The sequence below is a fragment of the Vombatus ursinus genome, unplaced genomic scaffold (genome assembly GCF_900497805.2).
Source record: "Vombatus ursinus unplaced genomic scaffold, bare-nosed wombat genome assembly UNPS02010639.1, whole genome shotgun sequence".
NCBI lineage: Eukaryota > Metazoa > Chordata > Mammalia > Diprotodontia > Vombatidae > Vombatus > Vombatus ursinus.
The window spans coordinates 3,259,657-3,274,230 of NW_020950417.1; the positions used below are offsets into that span (position 1 = coordinate 3,259,657).

The window sequence follows — 14,574 nt, forward strand, 5'->3', positions numbered from 1 at the left end:
TTTGAGAAATGAGTAGTCATCATTAGAGACTGTTGGTAGAGATATGGAGTCCTTGGGCAAAAGCCAGTTTTCAGCTGAGTGAAGGAGGAAGAGATTAGGAAGATTGTTTAAGGCCTGTTCAAAGTGTGTTCCAAAGGACACAATGGAAAGGGAGGATGAGGGGTTAATGGAGGGCAGTGCTAGTATGAGTATTTTGATCCTTCATAGAGGGAAAATCATACTCATATAATTAAATGTAAAATGCTTTAAAACTATCTTTTATGTGAATATTGAATTATTGTCATTAAGCACTTACTGTTTGTCAGGTTGGGGCTGATATTTTAATAGCATTCTAGGAAACTAAATTTATATAAGTGAAAATGGTGTTGAGTGAGATTATGTTGATTTTTCCATGAAATTTTCATTTTATCTTTTAGGTTTATATATATGAGATGGGCTCAAGCACCTTTTCCCACAAATTGGCAGGACACACAGAAGCAGTGATCAATGTGGCTTTTAACCCATCAAGACCCCAGGTAACAGTGGATACTTGTATAATTTTCAAAATAAAAAATATATTTATTATGCATAAGATAACATATTATATATTTATATCACATATGAAAATAATATATAACATCCGTATACATAAATGTATAAATATATTTAATGTTTTATTGATGCCATTTTAATAACAATCATTTATTATTGTCAACCCATCGCTCACACTCAATCTTCCCTTGTAACAAAGAAAAACAGTTATGCAAATCCACCTGACAAAATGACTATATCTGACATAATATATAACTTTCCACATGCCTGGTCTCTACATTCTTTCATAAGCAAAGGGAAATATTTTTCACCATACCTCATCTAGAACCTAAATGAGTGATTACAATGAATCTGAGATTGGCTGTCCTTTTGTGCTCTTCATTATTGTAATTATTGTGTATATTGTTTTCCTGGTTCTGCTCTTTTGTTCTGCAACAGTTATACAAGTCTTGCCAGATTTCTGTGAATTGTTCATGTAGTGGTAGCAATATTGTTATTGTTATTATTATTGTTAGGAGTAGTTGCAGTACTCAGTATTAGTAGTTGTTGCAGTAGTTGTAATAGAGTAATTGTTGTTTAGTCATGTTTCAGTTCTGTTCAACTCTTCCTTTTTTTTTTTTTGGCAAAGATACTGGAGTGGTTTGCCATTTCCTTTTCCAGCTCATTTTACAGATGAGGAAACAGAAGCAAACAGAGCTTAAGTGACTTGCCTAGAGCCATGCAGTTACTAAGTGTCTGAGGCAGGATTTGAGCTCAGGTCTTCCTGACTCCAAATACAACAACACTCTATCCAGTATGACACCTACTCCGTACAGTAATGTTCCATTTTTGTTGAGCTATTCCCCGGTTGATGCATACAATTTTTTGCTTTCACAAAATTGCTAATATTTCACACTATATTTTTACTAGTTATTTAAATTTGATGAGTTTTATTTTATTTTGGATGCTAATTTTATTTTATTTTAATTTGCATGCTGATTTTAAAAAAGAAATATGGTAACAATGACTTCCATTGATATGGGAGGAAAAGTAAAATCGAATTCCTTCTCATTTTAAATTAAAAAAACTATTATGGGAATGATTACCTGATATGTAGGTAGAAATATCCATAAAATATGACTATGTAGTATCACAGAATACTCAATCTAAAGTTTAGATTGAGTATTAGGTTGGTTTTCTGTTATGTGCTCTTTTCATTTACATTATTGTAGTGATTGTGTATATTGTTTTCCTGGTTCTGCTCTTCTGTTCTGTAACAGTTATATAAGTCTTGTCAAAGGTCTATGAATTGTTCCTGTAGTGGTAGCAATACTGTTATTATTATTATTAGTAGTAGTAGTTGCAGTACTAATAGCATTAGTAGTTGTTAATTACATGGCCTTAGAGGCCATCTAATTCAATCCTCTCATTTTGTAAAAGAGAAATTTGAGTCCCGGGGGATTGTGACTTACCCAAGGTCATACATTTAGTAAACATCAGAGGAGAGATTTGAATCCTGTGTATTTGGTTTTCATCTCCATGCATATGATGTCTACATCTGTAGACCTGTATCCAGTCTCTGTCTTGAACTGCTTGCTAGAAATCACTACTGAGAGGCATCTAGGTGTTACAGTGGACAGAGTGCTGACCCTGTAGTCAGGAGGACCCAAGATCAAATGTGGCCTCAGACACTTACTAGCTATGTGACTCTGGGCAAGTCATTTAACCCTGTTTGCCTTAAAAAAACAAACAAACAAAAAACAGACCAAAAAATACTGAAAGGCACCATCGGCATCTCTGTACTCTTTATGTTTAAAACAGAATACACCATTTTCCTCCCTACCTCCTGCTGTCAGCTTGCCCCTTCTTTACACTTTACTCTTTCATTCATCTTTCTAGTCATTAGGTTCACAACCTTGGAGCCATCTTTGTGAAATCCATGTTTCTAAAACACAGCTCTGAACTTGTCATTTCTTTGCTCAAAAATTTTCTGTGGCTCTCTGTTGTTGCTTCTGGGATAAAATACATACTCAGAATCATAGTGTGATAGAATTTTAGATTTGTTTTAGAGACCTCATTAGCTATCTAGCTCAATTTATACTCAAAAGGAATCCCTGCAATTGCATACCCAACAAGTGGTCATCTAACATCCTCTGGAAGGATGAGGAACTCACCACACCTTGAGACAACCACTTGGGACTGCTCTGTCAGAAGGAATTTCAGGACAGCTAAAGCCTAAGTGGTTCTCTTAGCTACTTGTTCCTGTTGCTTCTAGGTCTGCCTTCTTGGGCCAAACATAATAAATATAATCTCTCTTCTACATGAGGACCTATAATATGCTTGAACACTACTATCTTGGCCACGATTTTCTCTTCTTTGGGGCAAACATTCCTAATTTTCTAAACTATTCCTTTTTGATATGGACTCAAGGCTCTTCATAATCCTGATTGTCCTTTTCTGTTATCCTCCTAATATCCTTTTTAGATTGTGGGGCCCAGAAATTAACTCAATACTCCAAGTGAGGTCTGATGAGGGCAGAGGATAAAGGGACTGTATCCTTATTTCTGGAAGTAAGTCTCTCTTTATTCCTTAGCCTGACATTAAAAATATTCCAGAATTATTTATGTTTCCAAACCAATTTCACGTTATTCTCTATCATGAGTTCTATATTTCAACCAGGCTGACCCATTTCATATTACCTATATGAAATCATGTTTCCTTCCTCCATACTTTCACATAGACTAGTGCCCTATGTCTAGAATGCTCTATCTCAACACCTCTATCTCTTAGAAATCTGACTTCCTTTCAAGGCTTAGTTCAAGTGCCATTTCCTATAAAAGATCTTTGTTGATTGAGATCCTCCACCCCAAATTGCTTCATAATTATTTTGTATCTATTTTGAATTTATCAGTGTTCCCCCCTCCTCCACTTCTAGAATACAAGTTCCTTGAGGGAAGGGACTTTTATTTTTGCCTTTATATCCCCACAGTTCCTGGCAACTAGAAGCACTTAAATAAATGCTTATTGAATTGGATTGATTTGAATTCTGTCCAGCAGGATCTAGCTTTAACTGTCTCTTTTCAGAGGTAAGGCCAAGTTTTCCCTTCCAAATGTCTTGTTTATGGCATCTGCTTCCATTCTCACTCTTGGCAAAGTGGAGAAGAGAAAGACAAAATATCAAGATATGGCTGTGTTTTCTAGTCATTCTGATTCATCCCGAGTAGCGTGCCCATTTCTGGGTAATTGTTAGGCATTTCATGCTATTTAAAATTTACTTAAATTGACATAAGATTGGGCTTGGCAGTGACCACTTTAACTCATTTTTTATGACACTTAGCCCAAGAGTAAAAGGATAGGACATTCCATAAATATTCTTAATGATCTTTGCCTAAAATAAAGTCCTTTTTTTAGGAGGTTAATACTTTTGGGCACCTTATATTTGTATTTGTAATTAAGATATAAAAGAACTGTTTGTTTTGCAAGAAAAGAAATACTGATAGAATATATCTATCTGCTTATTTCATTGATGTTTGTGCAATCTTTAGTTGTAGCATTTGCTGTACTATAACTCCTAGAGATTAAAAGCTTCATATGTTCCCCCATGAGAAAAAGAACTTAGATAAAACAAAATGAGACTAATTAAAAGTTTGTGTCTTTGTGTTTATATCCATACAAAGTTTTCATTGCATGAAGCATTAAAGGATGTTGTTTATAGTTCATAATCTATGAAAATTTGAAACAGACCATCCAGATGTGAATATTGACTTTGCTGTTTCTAGGTACTGAATAATAAAAAGAAAAATCCAATAACAAAAGCGTATCAGCGATTCACTAGTGAGTTGCAATTGATTAGAATATTTTCAAATTCTGATCAGCGAATATAAACCAAACCTCTGAAGATTGTCTTTAATTTGTTCATCTCAGAAAGATTTTCTGAGTTGAAAAAATGACCACAACTTCCTTAGGTAGGCATAGTTTACTTGATGTGTAAGGTGTGACTGCAGAAAAGATAGGAAACAGGAAGATTAGGGGCAAACTAATGATATATTCAAGGAATGGGATAAATGAGCTAAAGCTGAATTAGAGGTGTGTTGTTATAGGTACTTTTTAGTAGTATGTTTTTATTTCACATATAGATTTTTCTAATGGCATTTTGTATTCCTTCAAAGATACATATCTATATGTGTATATATATGAAATATAGATATATATAATAGTTATATTAATATATCAATAATATATTAATATAAATATATTATATAATATATTATAAAACATATAATTATACACTAATGTATAATTATATATGAATATAATAGGTATAATAATATATTATATATAATAATAACCTATATATTATATATCTATAATATTTATAATATCTATATATAATGCAGATATATTTCAGAGCATGAGAATTAGTAGTAATTTGGTATGAAAATCTGGCTTTCTTGATGTAGCCTATAAATATTTTTTGAAGAAATTAAGATAAATGATATCAAAGCAAGGAGGGCAGGAGAAGTGAGCTAGTTGTAGGGGCAGGAAAACAGCATCCATTGCTGGTACCATTAATATAGGGGCTGTTAGAGAGCTGCTTGCAACCAACAGATAAAAACAAGCAGAAGGGCCTGGCTTCTAGGCTGGCTCACCCTAGTACAACTGTCAAGCTAATTATCCTTGAAGGAAGATGAGAGAGAGAATCAAATGAGACTTCTGTTTGACTAAATGTTACAGCTTTGTGGTTTCTTGTTTCTGGATGGCTTTCTGTGTGTTTCTCGTGTTCCTCTTTGTTGCGTATGTGTCTCTGAGTAGGCCTCATATGCTGGGCCATGTTGCAAGCTGCCCAGTGTGTTGGAGACACAGATTCTGGAAAGGATTGACAGTGATGCTTGAGTCACAAGGTCAACAGTAGATGCATTCATTCTGTATTCTCTTGTGTATATTTATGGTCATAAGATCTAGACAGATGAGTTGTAAGCCATTTTTAGTTCTAACTATCAAAGAGAAGAAAACGAAAAAGCAGCAACAATTAAGGGGACTACTTAGAGTCAATATCCTCAACTATTTATTTATTTGTGTTGTAGGATACTATTTATTTATTCACTTATGTATTGGTGTTATAGAATATTATTAAGGAAATCATGATGTAATAAAGTCTCTGTGTTCTTGAATAACCTTTAATTTTTTGTCATTAGATAGTTCTAGTGAAATGGAAAGAATATTGGGATTTCATTCCAGATTAATTACTTTTTTTTTTTTTTTTAGGCAGTTGGGGTTAAGTGACTTGCCCAGAGTCACACAGCTAGTAAGTGTCAAGTATTTGGTCTGAGACCGGATTTGAACTCAGGTCCTCCTGACTTCAGGGCTGGTGCTCTATCCACTGCGCCACCTAGCTGCCCCCTCATTACTGTCTTTATTGTCTTGGCCATCCCTTAACATTTTTGAACCTCGGTTTTGTCCTAGGTAAAATTCAACAAGAGCATCTTCCCTACCTAAGCAATTGGGTTGTTCTGAGGATATAATAAGTTATATTTGTAATGTGGTATTATATTAGTATAAAGATAAAAAGAAATAGTGGCCAGGGCTACAACAGAGACATTCCTGTATTCTACCATTTATTGTCACTAGATTTGTGATAGATTAACCTTGGCACGTTAAACAAGACCCCTTTTCAGACTTGGGTTTCAATGATAGGTGCATGAATAAAACTGTTTTGAAGTAGGGTTTTGATAACCTAGAAGTCATGGGATTCTTGAACCAACAGTTCTGCTATCCTATTGGCCCTATCCATGTAGCTGCAATTAAGAGAGTTCCTCTTGCTGAGATACAACCTATTGTGAATTAAGTTACTTCTTCCCTGTCCCTGTTAAGCTATGAAATATGATGTTTATAATCTGATATTGTACAGTACTTCAAAGCTGGTTGTCTTGAGCTATGATTGACAGAAGATCAAAGTGACTGACTTCCAATCTCCTTGGAAGTCAGGGCTGGGAAGTAATTGAAATACTAAATTTTATAGTATGCCTCTCTAATGCTTCTTGAAGTATGAGTCTGGGTCTTTCAGAGTGAGTGATGAATGGCGGCGGGGGCTGGGAGGGATGAGTAACAATAGCTAACCATTGAATGCTATGTGACCTAGATGTAGAGCCTGGGATTTAACTAACTGACAATAAAGTGCCTTGGGCCAGAGGACTCTTCAGGAACTCCACATGTCAAAGTAGGAACTAGCTTCTTACAAATATGAGGAGTAAGAAATGGTAGGACACCTGTTAAGAATTGTGATTCTCTTCTTCCAGATTTAGTCATCAAAACATTGAATTTCATAGTTAGTGGACTTGAAATCAGTAGACCTGTATTTGAATCTTACTTTGCAAACCTTAAAATGTTATATAACTCTAAGTTATTATTTACTAAATATCTCACGTCAGAGACATTGTACTATAACTTGAGGACACTTGGATAAAATAAAACAATCTTTGACCTTCAGGAGTTTCTAGGGCCACTGGATGAACATATTAGAGCGTTATGAGCTAAATGAATATTTGTAAATGGTTTAAAATTATTGTGATTCTTTTTTTTATACATCTGGTCTTTATTCAGTCACTATGTCATTGCAGAGTCAACCCAGGACCAAGGGCCATATTGTATTTTCTCTTGTTTCCACACCAAAAAATTCATGACTCAACACATTCTTCAGGCTTAGCTTGTGGATGGCAGATGTTGCTAAGTTTCCAGCACAACAGAATTTACCAATTTGGATTATGGTCTTTAAGAAACCAGTATCATGTCCTTATCATAAGAAGACACAGGAGCAGGACTCTTGTGAAACCTTCAGGAGGCTCATCAGCTACCCTAATACATTGGAATGGTTGGGTTGGGGCTAGTCAAGGTATGGAGAACCTAACAGATGACACTTTTGCTCCTGTCAGAAACTCAGAATCTGTGATCATTAGAGTCTTCCAAAAGCAGTAGGGCAGAGAGCAAGCAGGTTCTCTATTTGTATCAGACTTAGATTCTGCTTGATGGAATTTCATTTCTTGAGTTGATTATCTGACCCTTAGGATTCTGAACCTGCCTATCTATTCTATTCATTTGCTTTCACATGTCTTAGTTCACCTTCTTTACTTGTAGGCTGCCTAGAAACCATAGTTGCTGCCTGCTCAACTTTCCCTTTGCTAACTGACCCTTTGTCTGCACAGACCTACAGAAACTGTCAGACCATACTCCTACTTAGTTGGATTTCTAGCCCTGATCCACCCTGTCCTTCCCTGGCCTACTGTAACCCAGTGCCCCAATTTAACAGAGAGAACACTTTCTTGAACAAGAAATCCTTGAAATCTAATTTAAATTAAAAAATTAGTTTTAGATGAACAATGCAAAATAACTTTCAAAGCACGTAGGAGAGATTGGGCAAAGTAGGAAGGGGAAAAGCAAATGTTAAAAGCTTATGATAAATTGTAATAAGAAAGCATCATCCTTCTCCGAACTAAAAGCTTTAAGCTTTTCAGAATAATGTTATGTATGTACTATAGCTCAGGTGGTATTATTGTCCTTTGTAAAAAAAACTTTTGAAAGTTTTTGATTAAATAGATTTTATATACATGAGTAAAATTGTTTGACTAACACATATGGCTAAGGAAGTGGAGTTAAAAGAAAAAAGAAAATTGTAAAGCTCATGGGAGAACCTCAGATTCAAAAGGATGGCTTAGAATCTGAGAGAATGCTGTACTACAATTAAGAGTGCTGCCAATGACCTGCAGCTGTACACCACGTGAGCGAGACCAACTGGGATTTCAAGAGATAGGCTGTCGGTTCTTTGTTCATCAGACAGCCAGGGGGCTGTGCAGTTAGTCATCTGTTCTATTAGTTTAGGTATTTAACCTTGTAGTGATGGGAGGAGAATAAACTCCAGAAACGTTTAACTTCTTAATGAAATCATACTGGCTGCATGCTTAGCCAAGAAGAGCTGCTGTGTTTCTGGGGAAAGCAGTAAAGCCCAAAGAATTCATAAACCAAGAACTCAAGAGGGAAACCCCAACAGAAAGGGTTGAATTGAAATGGAAGCTGATGAGGTGAGATGGAGGTGCGGACATAAAAGCAGAGGAGATTTTATTTTCTAGAGAAGCGAAAAAAAGTACAAGAAAAAAAGAGTAGGAGAAAGAAAGAATGACAACCTCATAGGGAGAGCTAGAAATAAATTTCAAGAGGGGTTCTCAGTAAGGAAAAGTGAAAATAATGTGGTATATTTAAATTGCATACTCAACAGGAAAAAGTAGAAAAAGCACATATCTTTTTAAATTATAAAATGATCTATCATCAATGTATAGAGAGCCCTTTCTCCACCGCATATGTAACAGGTGACTTATTTACATAGTAATTTTCTGTATGTTATGAGTATAGATTTAAAACTGGGAAGAAAACATGATGAATGCAAAAGGAAACTTTATACTTAACTCAAAGGAAAAAAGGTATTAGCAGAAGGTAAAATGGCAGAAATATGTCATGTTGTCATAGAGTTATATTTCTTTTTCCTTTTAAATTTCCATAATTGTTTTGGTTTAATTGTGAAAGTGATAGGTGGTGTAGTTTTAGAGTTAATCTTCAGGATGTTAGGTGAAACCTTAGTTTTTTTAGTCGCACTTTTTATTATTAGTGATTAGGAGCATTCTTTTTTATAATTATGCAATAATTTGCATTTCTTTTGAGAACTTTTTGTTCGTATCCTTTGGCCACTTACTTATTGTATAGTAGCTTATGATCTTATACATTTGTTAGGGTCTAGATGTCTTGAGTATTAGATCCTTTAAGATACTTGTTACAAGATTTCCCAGTGGATCTCTTCTTTCTTGCCCCAGTTGCATTAATTTTATTCATGTAAAAGCGTTTTAATATCCGTAGTCAAATAACATCTTTTACCATTTACGGTCATCTCTATTTCTTGCTTGGTTGAGAATCCAATCCCCTGATATGCCTATGAAAACACCTAATCTAATTACCTTCTGATGTTTATAGTATGATTTTTAATATTCAGATCACATATGTGTTTTGAATTATTGTAGAATATGATATAAGATGATTTTATAAATCTAAAATTTGCGAGATTGTTTTTTACCTTTCTCAAAAATTCTTAGCAGATAAAGAGTACTTGGTTAGATAATTTATGTTTGTGGTTTGCTGAACCAGTACTGCATTCAGTTATTTATGATTCTTCCCTGTCTATTCCGTTCTATTGATCTGTTTTTTTTTGTTTTTTAATTGTACCAACAGTTTTGATTATTATTGCTTTATAATATAGTTTGAGTCCTGGACATGTTATTTTCCCTTTATTCTTACCTTTATTCATTTTTTCCCTTGACATTCTGGATTTTTTTTGTTTCACCAAATTCTTTTTATTATTATTTTGTTTAGCTCTGTAAAGCATACCTATGGTAGTTTGATTGGTGTAATACTTAACTTATAAATTAATTTTAATGTTATTGTCAGTTTATTATACTGGTGATCATTGAACACTCATCCAATTATTTAAGTGGTATTTGTTTGTTTGTTTCGGTACTCATAACAACCCTTTGAGGTAGGTAATGCAAATATGATTATTCCAGTAGTTAATATATTAAATAACTTTCTCAAGGTCACTAATAAATGGTAGAGCTAGGACTTGGCTAAGATAGATATTACTTATAAGATCTTAATTCAGATGACAAATTCGATGAAAATCTCATTTATCTTAGTTGTTTTAAGATATACTAAGTTTTTGTCTTAAAACACACTTTAGACAATAAAGGCAATGTACATTCCAAAGGATGTGATTCAAAAGGGTGAACAAAAATAGCTAATAGGAAATTCATACACATGATAAGAAAATACAGAGCACTTTGATTTATGATTCTAGATGAGTCCTTGCCATGTATGATGTAATGATACAGGATGACATAGCTCCTGAGGTCATTCCTAACTTAGAGATTCTGCGGTTCTGTAATATACCGAGAATATTATTTAAGGATAATTAGAGAGCATTATTCAGAGAATATGTTTGCTGGTTAGAAGTTTTCCATACGCCGAGCATTTTTTGGTGCTAAATTAGTCCATAATTTCTCTGTGGTCTCAAAATAGGATTATTACCTTTCTCTGTCGGCCCAGTCCTTTATATCCTTCAGTTTTTCTGCAGCTATTCAAACTCAAATTTCTTAACTATTCTGAGGAAGATGTAGACTTGAATCCAGCCTAGCACAATCAAATATCTCCCCTTACTCTTATTGTATACTTATTAATTTTATATATAGTTTATGGTCATGCTTCTGTGCATCTCTTTATTGTAATTTTCTTTACAGGATGTTACGGGCTTGAGAACAGATTTCTTGGCTATATGGAAAGCCACCCAAAAGCAATCTCGATAATGTAGATAATATAGACTACGTGGTGTTGTTTAATTGTTTAATTATGTGCGACTCTTCATGACTCTGAGGACCATAGCGTGCCAGTGTTGTCCATGGGGTTTTCTTGGCAAACATACTAATTTGCCATTTCCTTCTCCAGTGAATTAAGGCAAACAGAGGTTAAGTGACTTGCCCAGGGTCACACAGCTAGTAAGTATCTGAAGCCATTTTTGAGCTTAGGTCTTTCTGACTCCAGGTCCAGAACTCTATTTACTGAGCCACCTAGCTGCCTCACTAACTATATACATATGTTTCCTTTAAACTTGAATTACCAATTCTGTATTTCAGTTCCTTGTGCTGTTAGTTGTTTTAGGTTACATAATGGTTTGCTAATTTAGCTTGTTTAGGCACATCTCATGGATAATATTAGTATACAGTCCTGGTCAGAATATTTATTGAGTGCTTCATACTAAAATATGGGAAACAATTTTGATAGCACATAACCCTAGCTATTTAGATCCCTTTTGCAAAGAAAAGAAGGGGATATATGAATTATTAATAATGGAGGACAGATAGCATTAGTATATTTTGATAACACTATATAGATTAACCTAACTATTGGGATTTTTAGAGTTAGCAGACACTTTTTTTTCATAGTGCAGTAAGAAAAACAGCATACTATAACATCCTATTGAGGACAGAGAAACGTTAGCTTACACTTAACTGTGAAAAGTTTAGATTGCATAACAAGCTTCACATTTTTGTGAAATCATATTATACCAAGAATCACTTAACAGAAAACATATGGATTATGGAGAATAATAGTCAATTTTGTTTCCTAGTTTTGTTAATTTCTACAGATTGGTGTTACTATTCTAAATATCATTTGAATAGAGCACATATTTATTAAAAGCTTCAAAATTTCTTGGAAAACTTAATAAAGCAATTATGATTTAGTTTAAATGTCAAAGGAAAGAAGTTTATACATATTTTAAAAGTATAATACATGGTTCTTTATGAAGATGTACAGAAAATGGGGATATGGCAACTCAGAGGATAGGGTTACTATTATTTTACCATTTGCCTCCATAACCTTTAATGAAAATATCTTTGGAGAGCTATAATCACTTTAAATATTTCACTTAATATGCTTTATAAGAATGTATAGTTGACAGTATTCCTCTGAGGTTCAACAACTATCTTATGGCTTTTGAGATCTCTTCCAATTCTGAGATTGAGTGACTCTGAATTTCAAAGCCCTTCTAAGTTCTTTACCATACTATTTTGCTTATATAGGTGGCCAGGGATCAATAAACTCCAATACGCAAAGATTTACATTAACTAGGAAACTCAGAAATAGCAAATTTGGTCTGAGTAATGAATTTAGAAAATTGTGTTTTGCTGTCTCTAAGGTTTGGATTTGTGACATTTAAAATAATTTTCAAATCCATTTTTGACTGTCTCCTAAGCTTGTAGCTACCTCAGGCTGGCTATTCTCCGTTCCCTAGGAGCCCTTGAATTCAGAATATTAGGTCAGGAGTGGATTCCTTGTTGAAGAGGCTCCTCCTACAGAATGGGGTACCTAGAGGAGATTGTGAATGCCAGCCTGAAGCTTCCATAAGTTCAACTGGTTTGTAGATGTTCATAGGCAACCAGAGGACATAATTAGCTCTAAGCAAAAGCATTCATTGGGATGGCATAGTAACAGCAGTAGCTACAAATCATTTTCCCCATTAGCCTTAGACACCCTTGGAAGGAAGGGCACATGGATAGAATCCATGAATGGCAAGGTGCACCCATAAGCAACACATTTGGCCAAGGTGATGTATATCTCTGGCACTGCAGGGCTCCAGTGTCCTTTCCCATCTCCTGCTACTCCCCCTAGATGCAGCATTGCTATTGGATTGGTCCCTTAGCTAGGCTCCCTAGGCCTGTTGTTCACCCCAGCTCAACCCCCAATGGCCACAATTAAGTATCTTGATACACAGAGCTCCTCCCCTTTTTTTTTGCTTTATCTGAAGGGCCACTTTTTAAAAGATATCCTTTAGCCAGTCAGTATATGTAATGGTAGAGAGAAAATCTGGAAGACTATTCTGACTACATTCACTGGGACCAGTGAGTTGGGGTTTGGGGGATGGTAGGAGGGTGGAGATGGATATGAAAGCAAGCGCAGCCAGTACTGGAAAGACCTGTGAGAGATGTAATGTCTGGAGGAAATGTGGTCTTAGTGAGTGCTAGAAGATTTAAGTAGGGAGAGAAGGAAGACATTTAAAATGAAAGGAAGTTTGTTAATTGTAGATCAGAAGTTCCAGAGAACACAGTGGAAGGGTTGGGCAGATCTGGATTGTGACATTGCAAAGGTAGGTGTGATGGTGGTTGGGAATTAGGTAGTAGACAGCTGGGATTGGGAATGTGGGCTATAAATACCAAACAGAAGAGTTTGTACTTTATCCTAAAGGCAATAGGGAGCCACTGAAAAATTTTGAGTCGGGTAATGACACGGTCAGATTTGTGCTTTTGGAATATTAATTTGGTGGCTGTGTGGAGAATAGATGGGAGAGGGGAGAGATTGGATGCAAGGAGACCATTTAGGAGGCTTTTGTTTAGGCAACAGTTAAGAGCCAGAACTAAGGTTGTTGAGGTGTAACTAGAGAGATACTTATTAAGATATAAACTGTACTCAATGCACTGTCCAAGAAGCTGGGGATAAAAGGATAATAAAAGCCATATTACGTTATAGCTTTAGAGTCACACATGACCCAGATTTCATCTGCTAGGCAGGGCTACATTGGTTGCCTGGTCCTTTATTTTTTTTTCCTTTTTTCCTTTTTTTTGTATTTTTTTTTCCCTTTTTAGGCACACAGCTAGTAAGTGTCAAGTGTTTGGTCTGAGGCTGGATTTGAACTCAGGTCCTCCTGACTTCAGGGCCAGTGCTCTATCTGCTGCACCACCTAGCTGCCCCTGCCTGGTCCTTTAAATCTGTTATCAGCAAGACAAAGGAGTATTCTGACTACCAGTCACCCAAAGACACTCTGTCTGCTATGGGCTTCCTCTAATTCCTAAAAAATGCTCAGAAAGCTTAGTTGGAACAAATAGATGGTTTGGCTCTTCCATGCTTCTTCCTTTTTGTCCTTTTGACAAGTTCAGCATTCCCAGTTCTCTCCTGACATGATATGTTCCCTCTGTGAAACTGTTGCCCACTTCTGCATTCAAACTAGGTAAGTGCAAATTAACATTAACCCATCAGGAGTGCTGGTAGAAGAAGCCTTTACATAGAGATGAGGAAACAGGTCCTGAGAGGTTAAGTGCTTTGTCCAAGATTATAGTGAAGTGTCAGAGCAGAGATCTGAATTCAGGCTCTCTAATGTCAAACCTCTTCCTTTTCTGATTGCATCAACTGCCTCATTGACAGAGTACTTGGCCTCAAACAGCTAACATCTTTGTTTCAAAACTCCACTTCCCCTCACCCTCATCTTTCCAAACCAGTTTTTCAATTCATCTTAATCAATTCATTCCATGTTTCCTTTTCTTTTTTAAATTCACAGCCTAATTTTTGATCTAAGCTTTTGTCATCTGTTATATAGAATGCTATAACCTTCTCATCATCTTTCCTGCATCTGTCTTCTCACTCCCATCAGACTACGACTACTACTACTACTACTACTACTACTACTACTACTACTACTACTAC

The 14,574-nt window shown here is 35.5% G+C and overlaps 1 protein-coding gene across 1 annotated transcript in view; it reads left to right on the forward strand.

The window, feature by feature from the left end:
* The window catches only part of WDR27 (WD repeat domain 27), a 236,527-nt gene that overhangs the window by 128,543 nt on the left and 93,410 nt on the right, over positions 1–14,574 (forward strand). Inside the window, exon 26 of the mRNA XM_027854869.1 lies at positions 417–515. Coding sequence (XP_027710670.1) covers positions 417–515 — 99 coding nt within the window. The remainder of the gene's footprint in view (positions 1–416; positions 516–14,574) is intronic.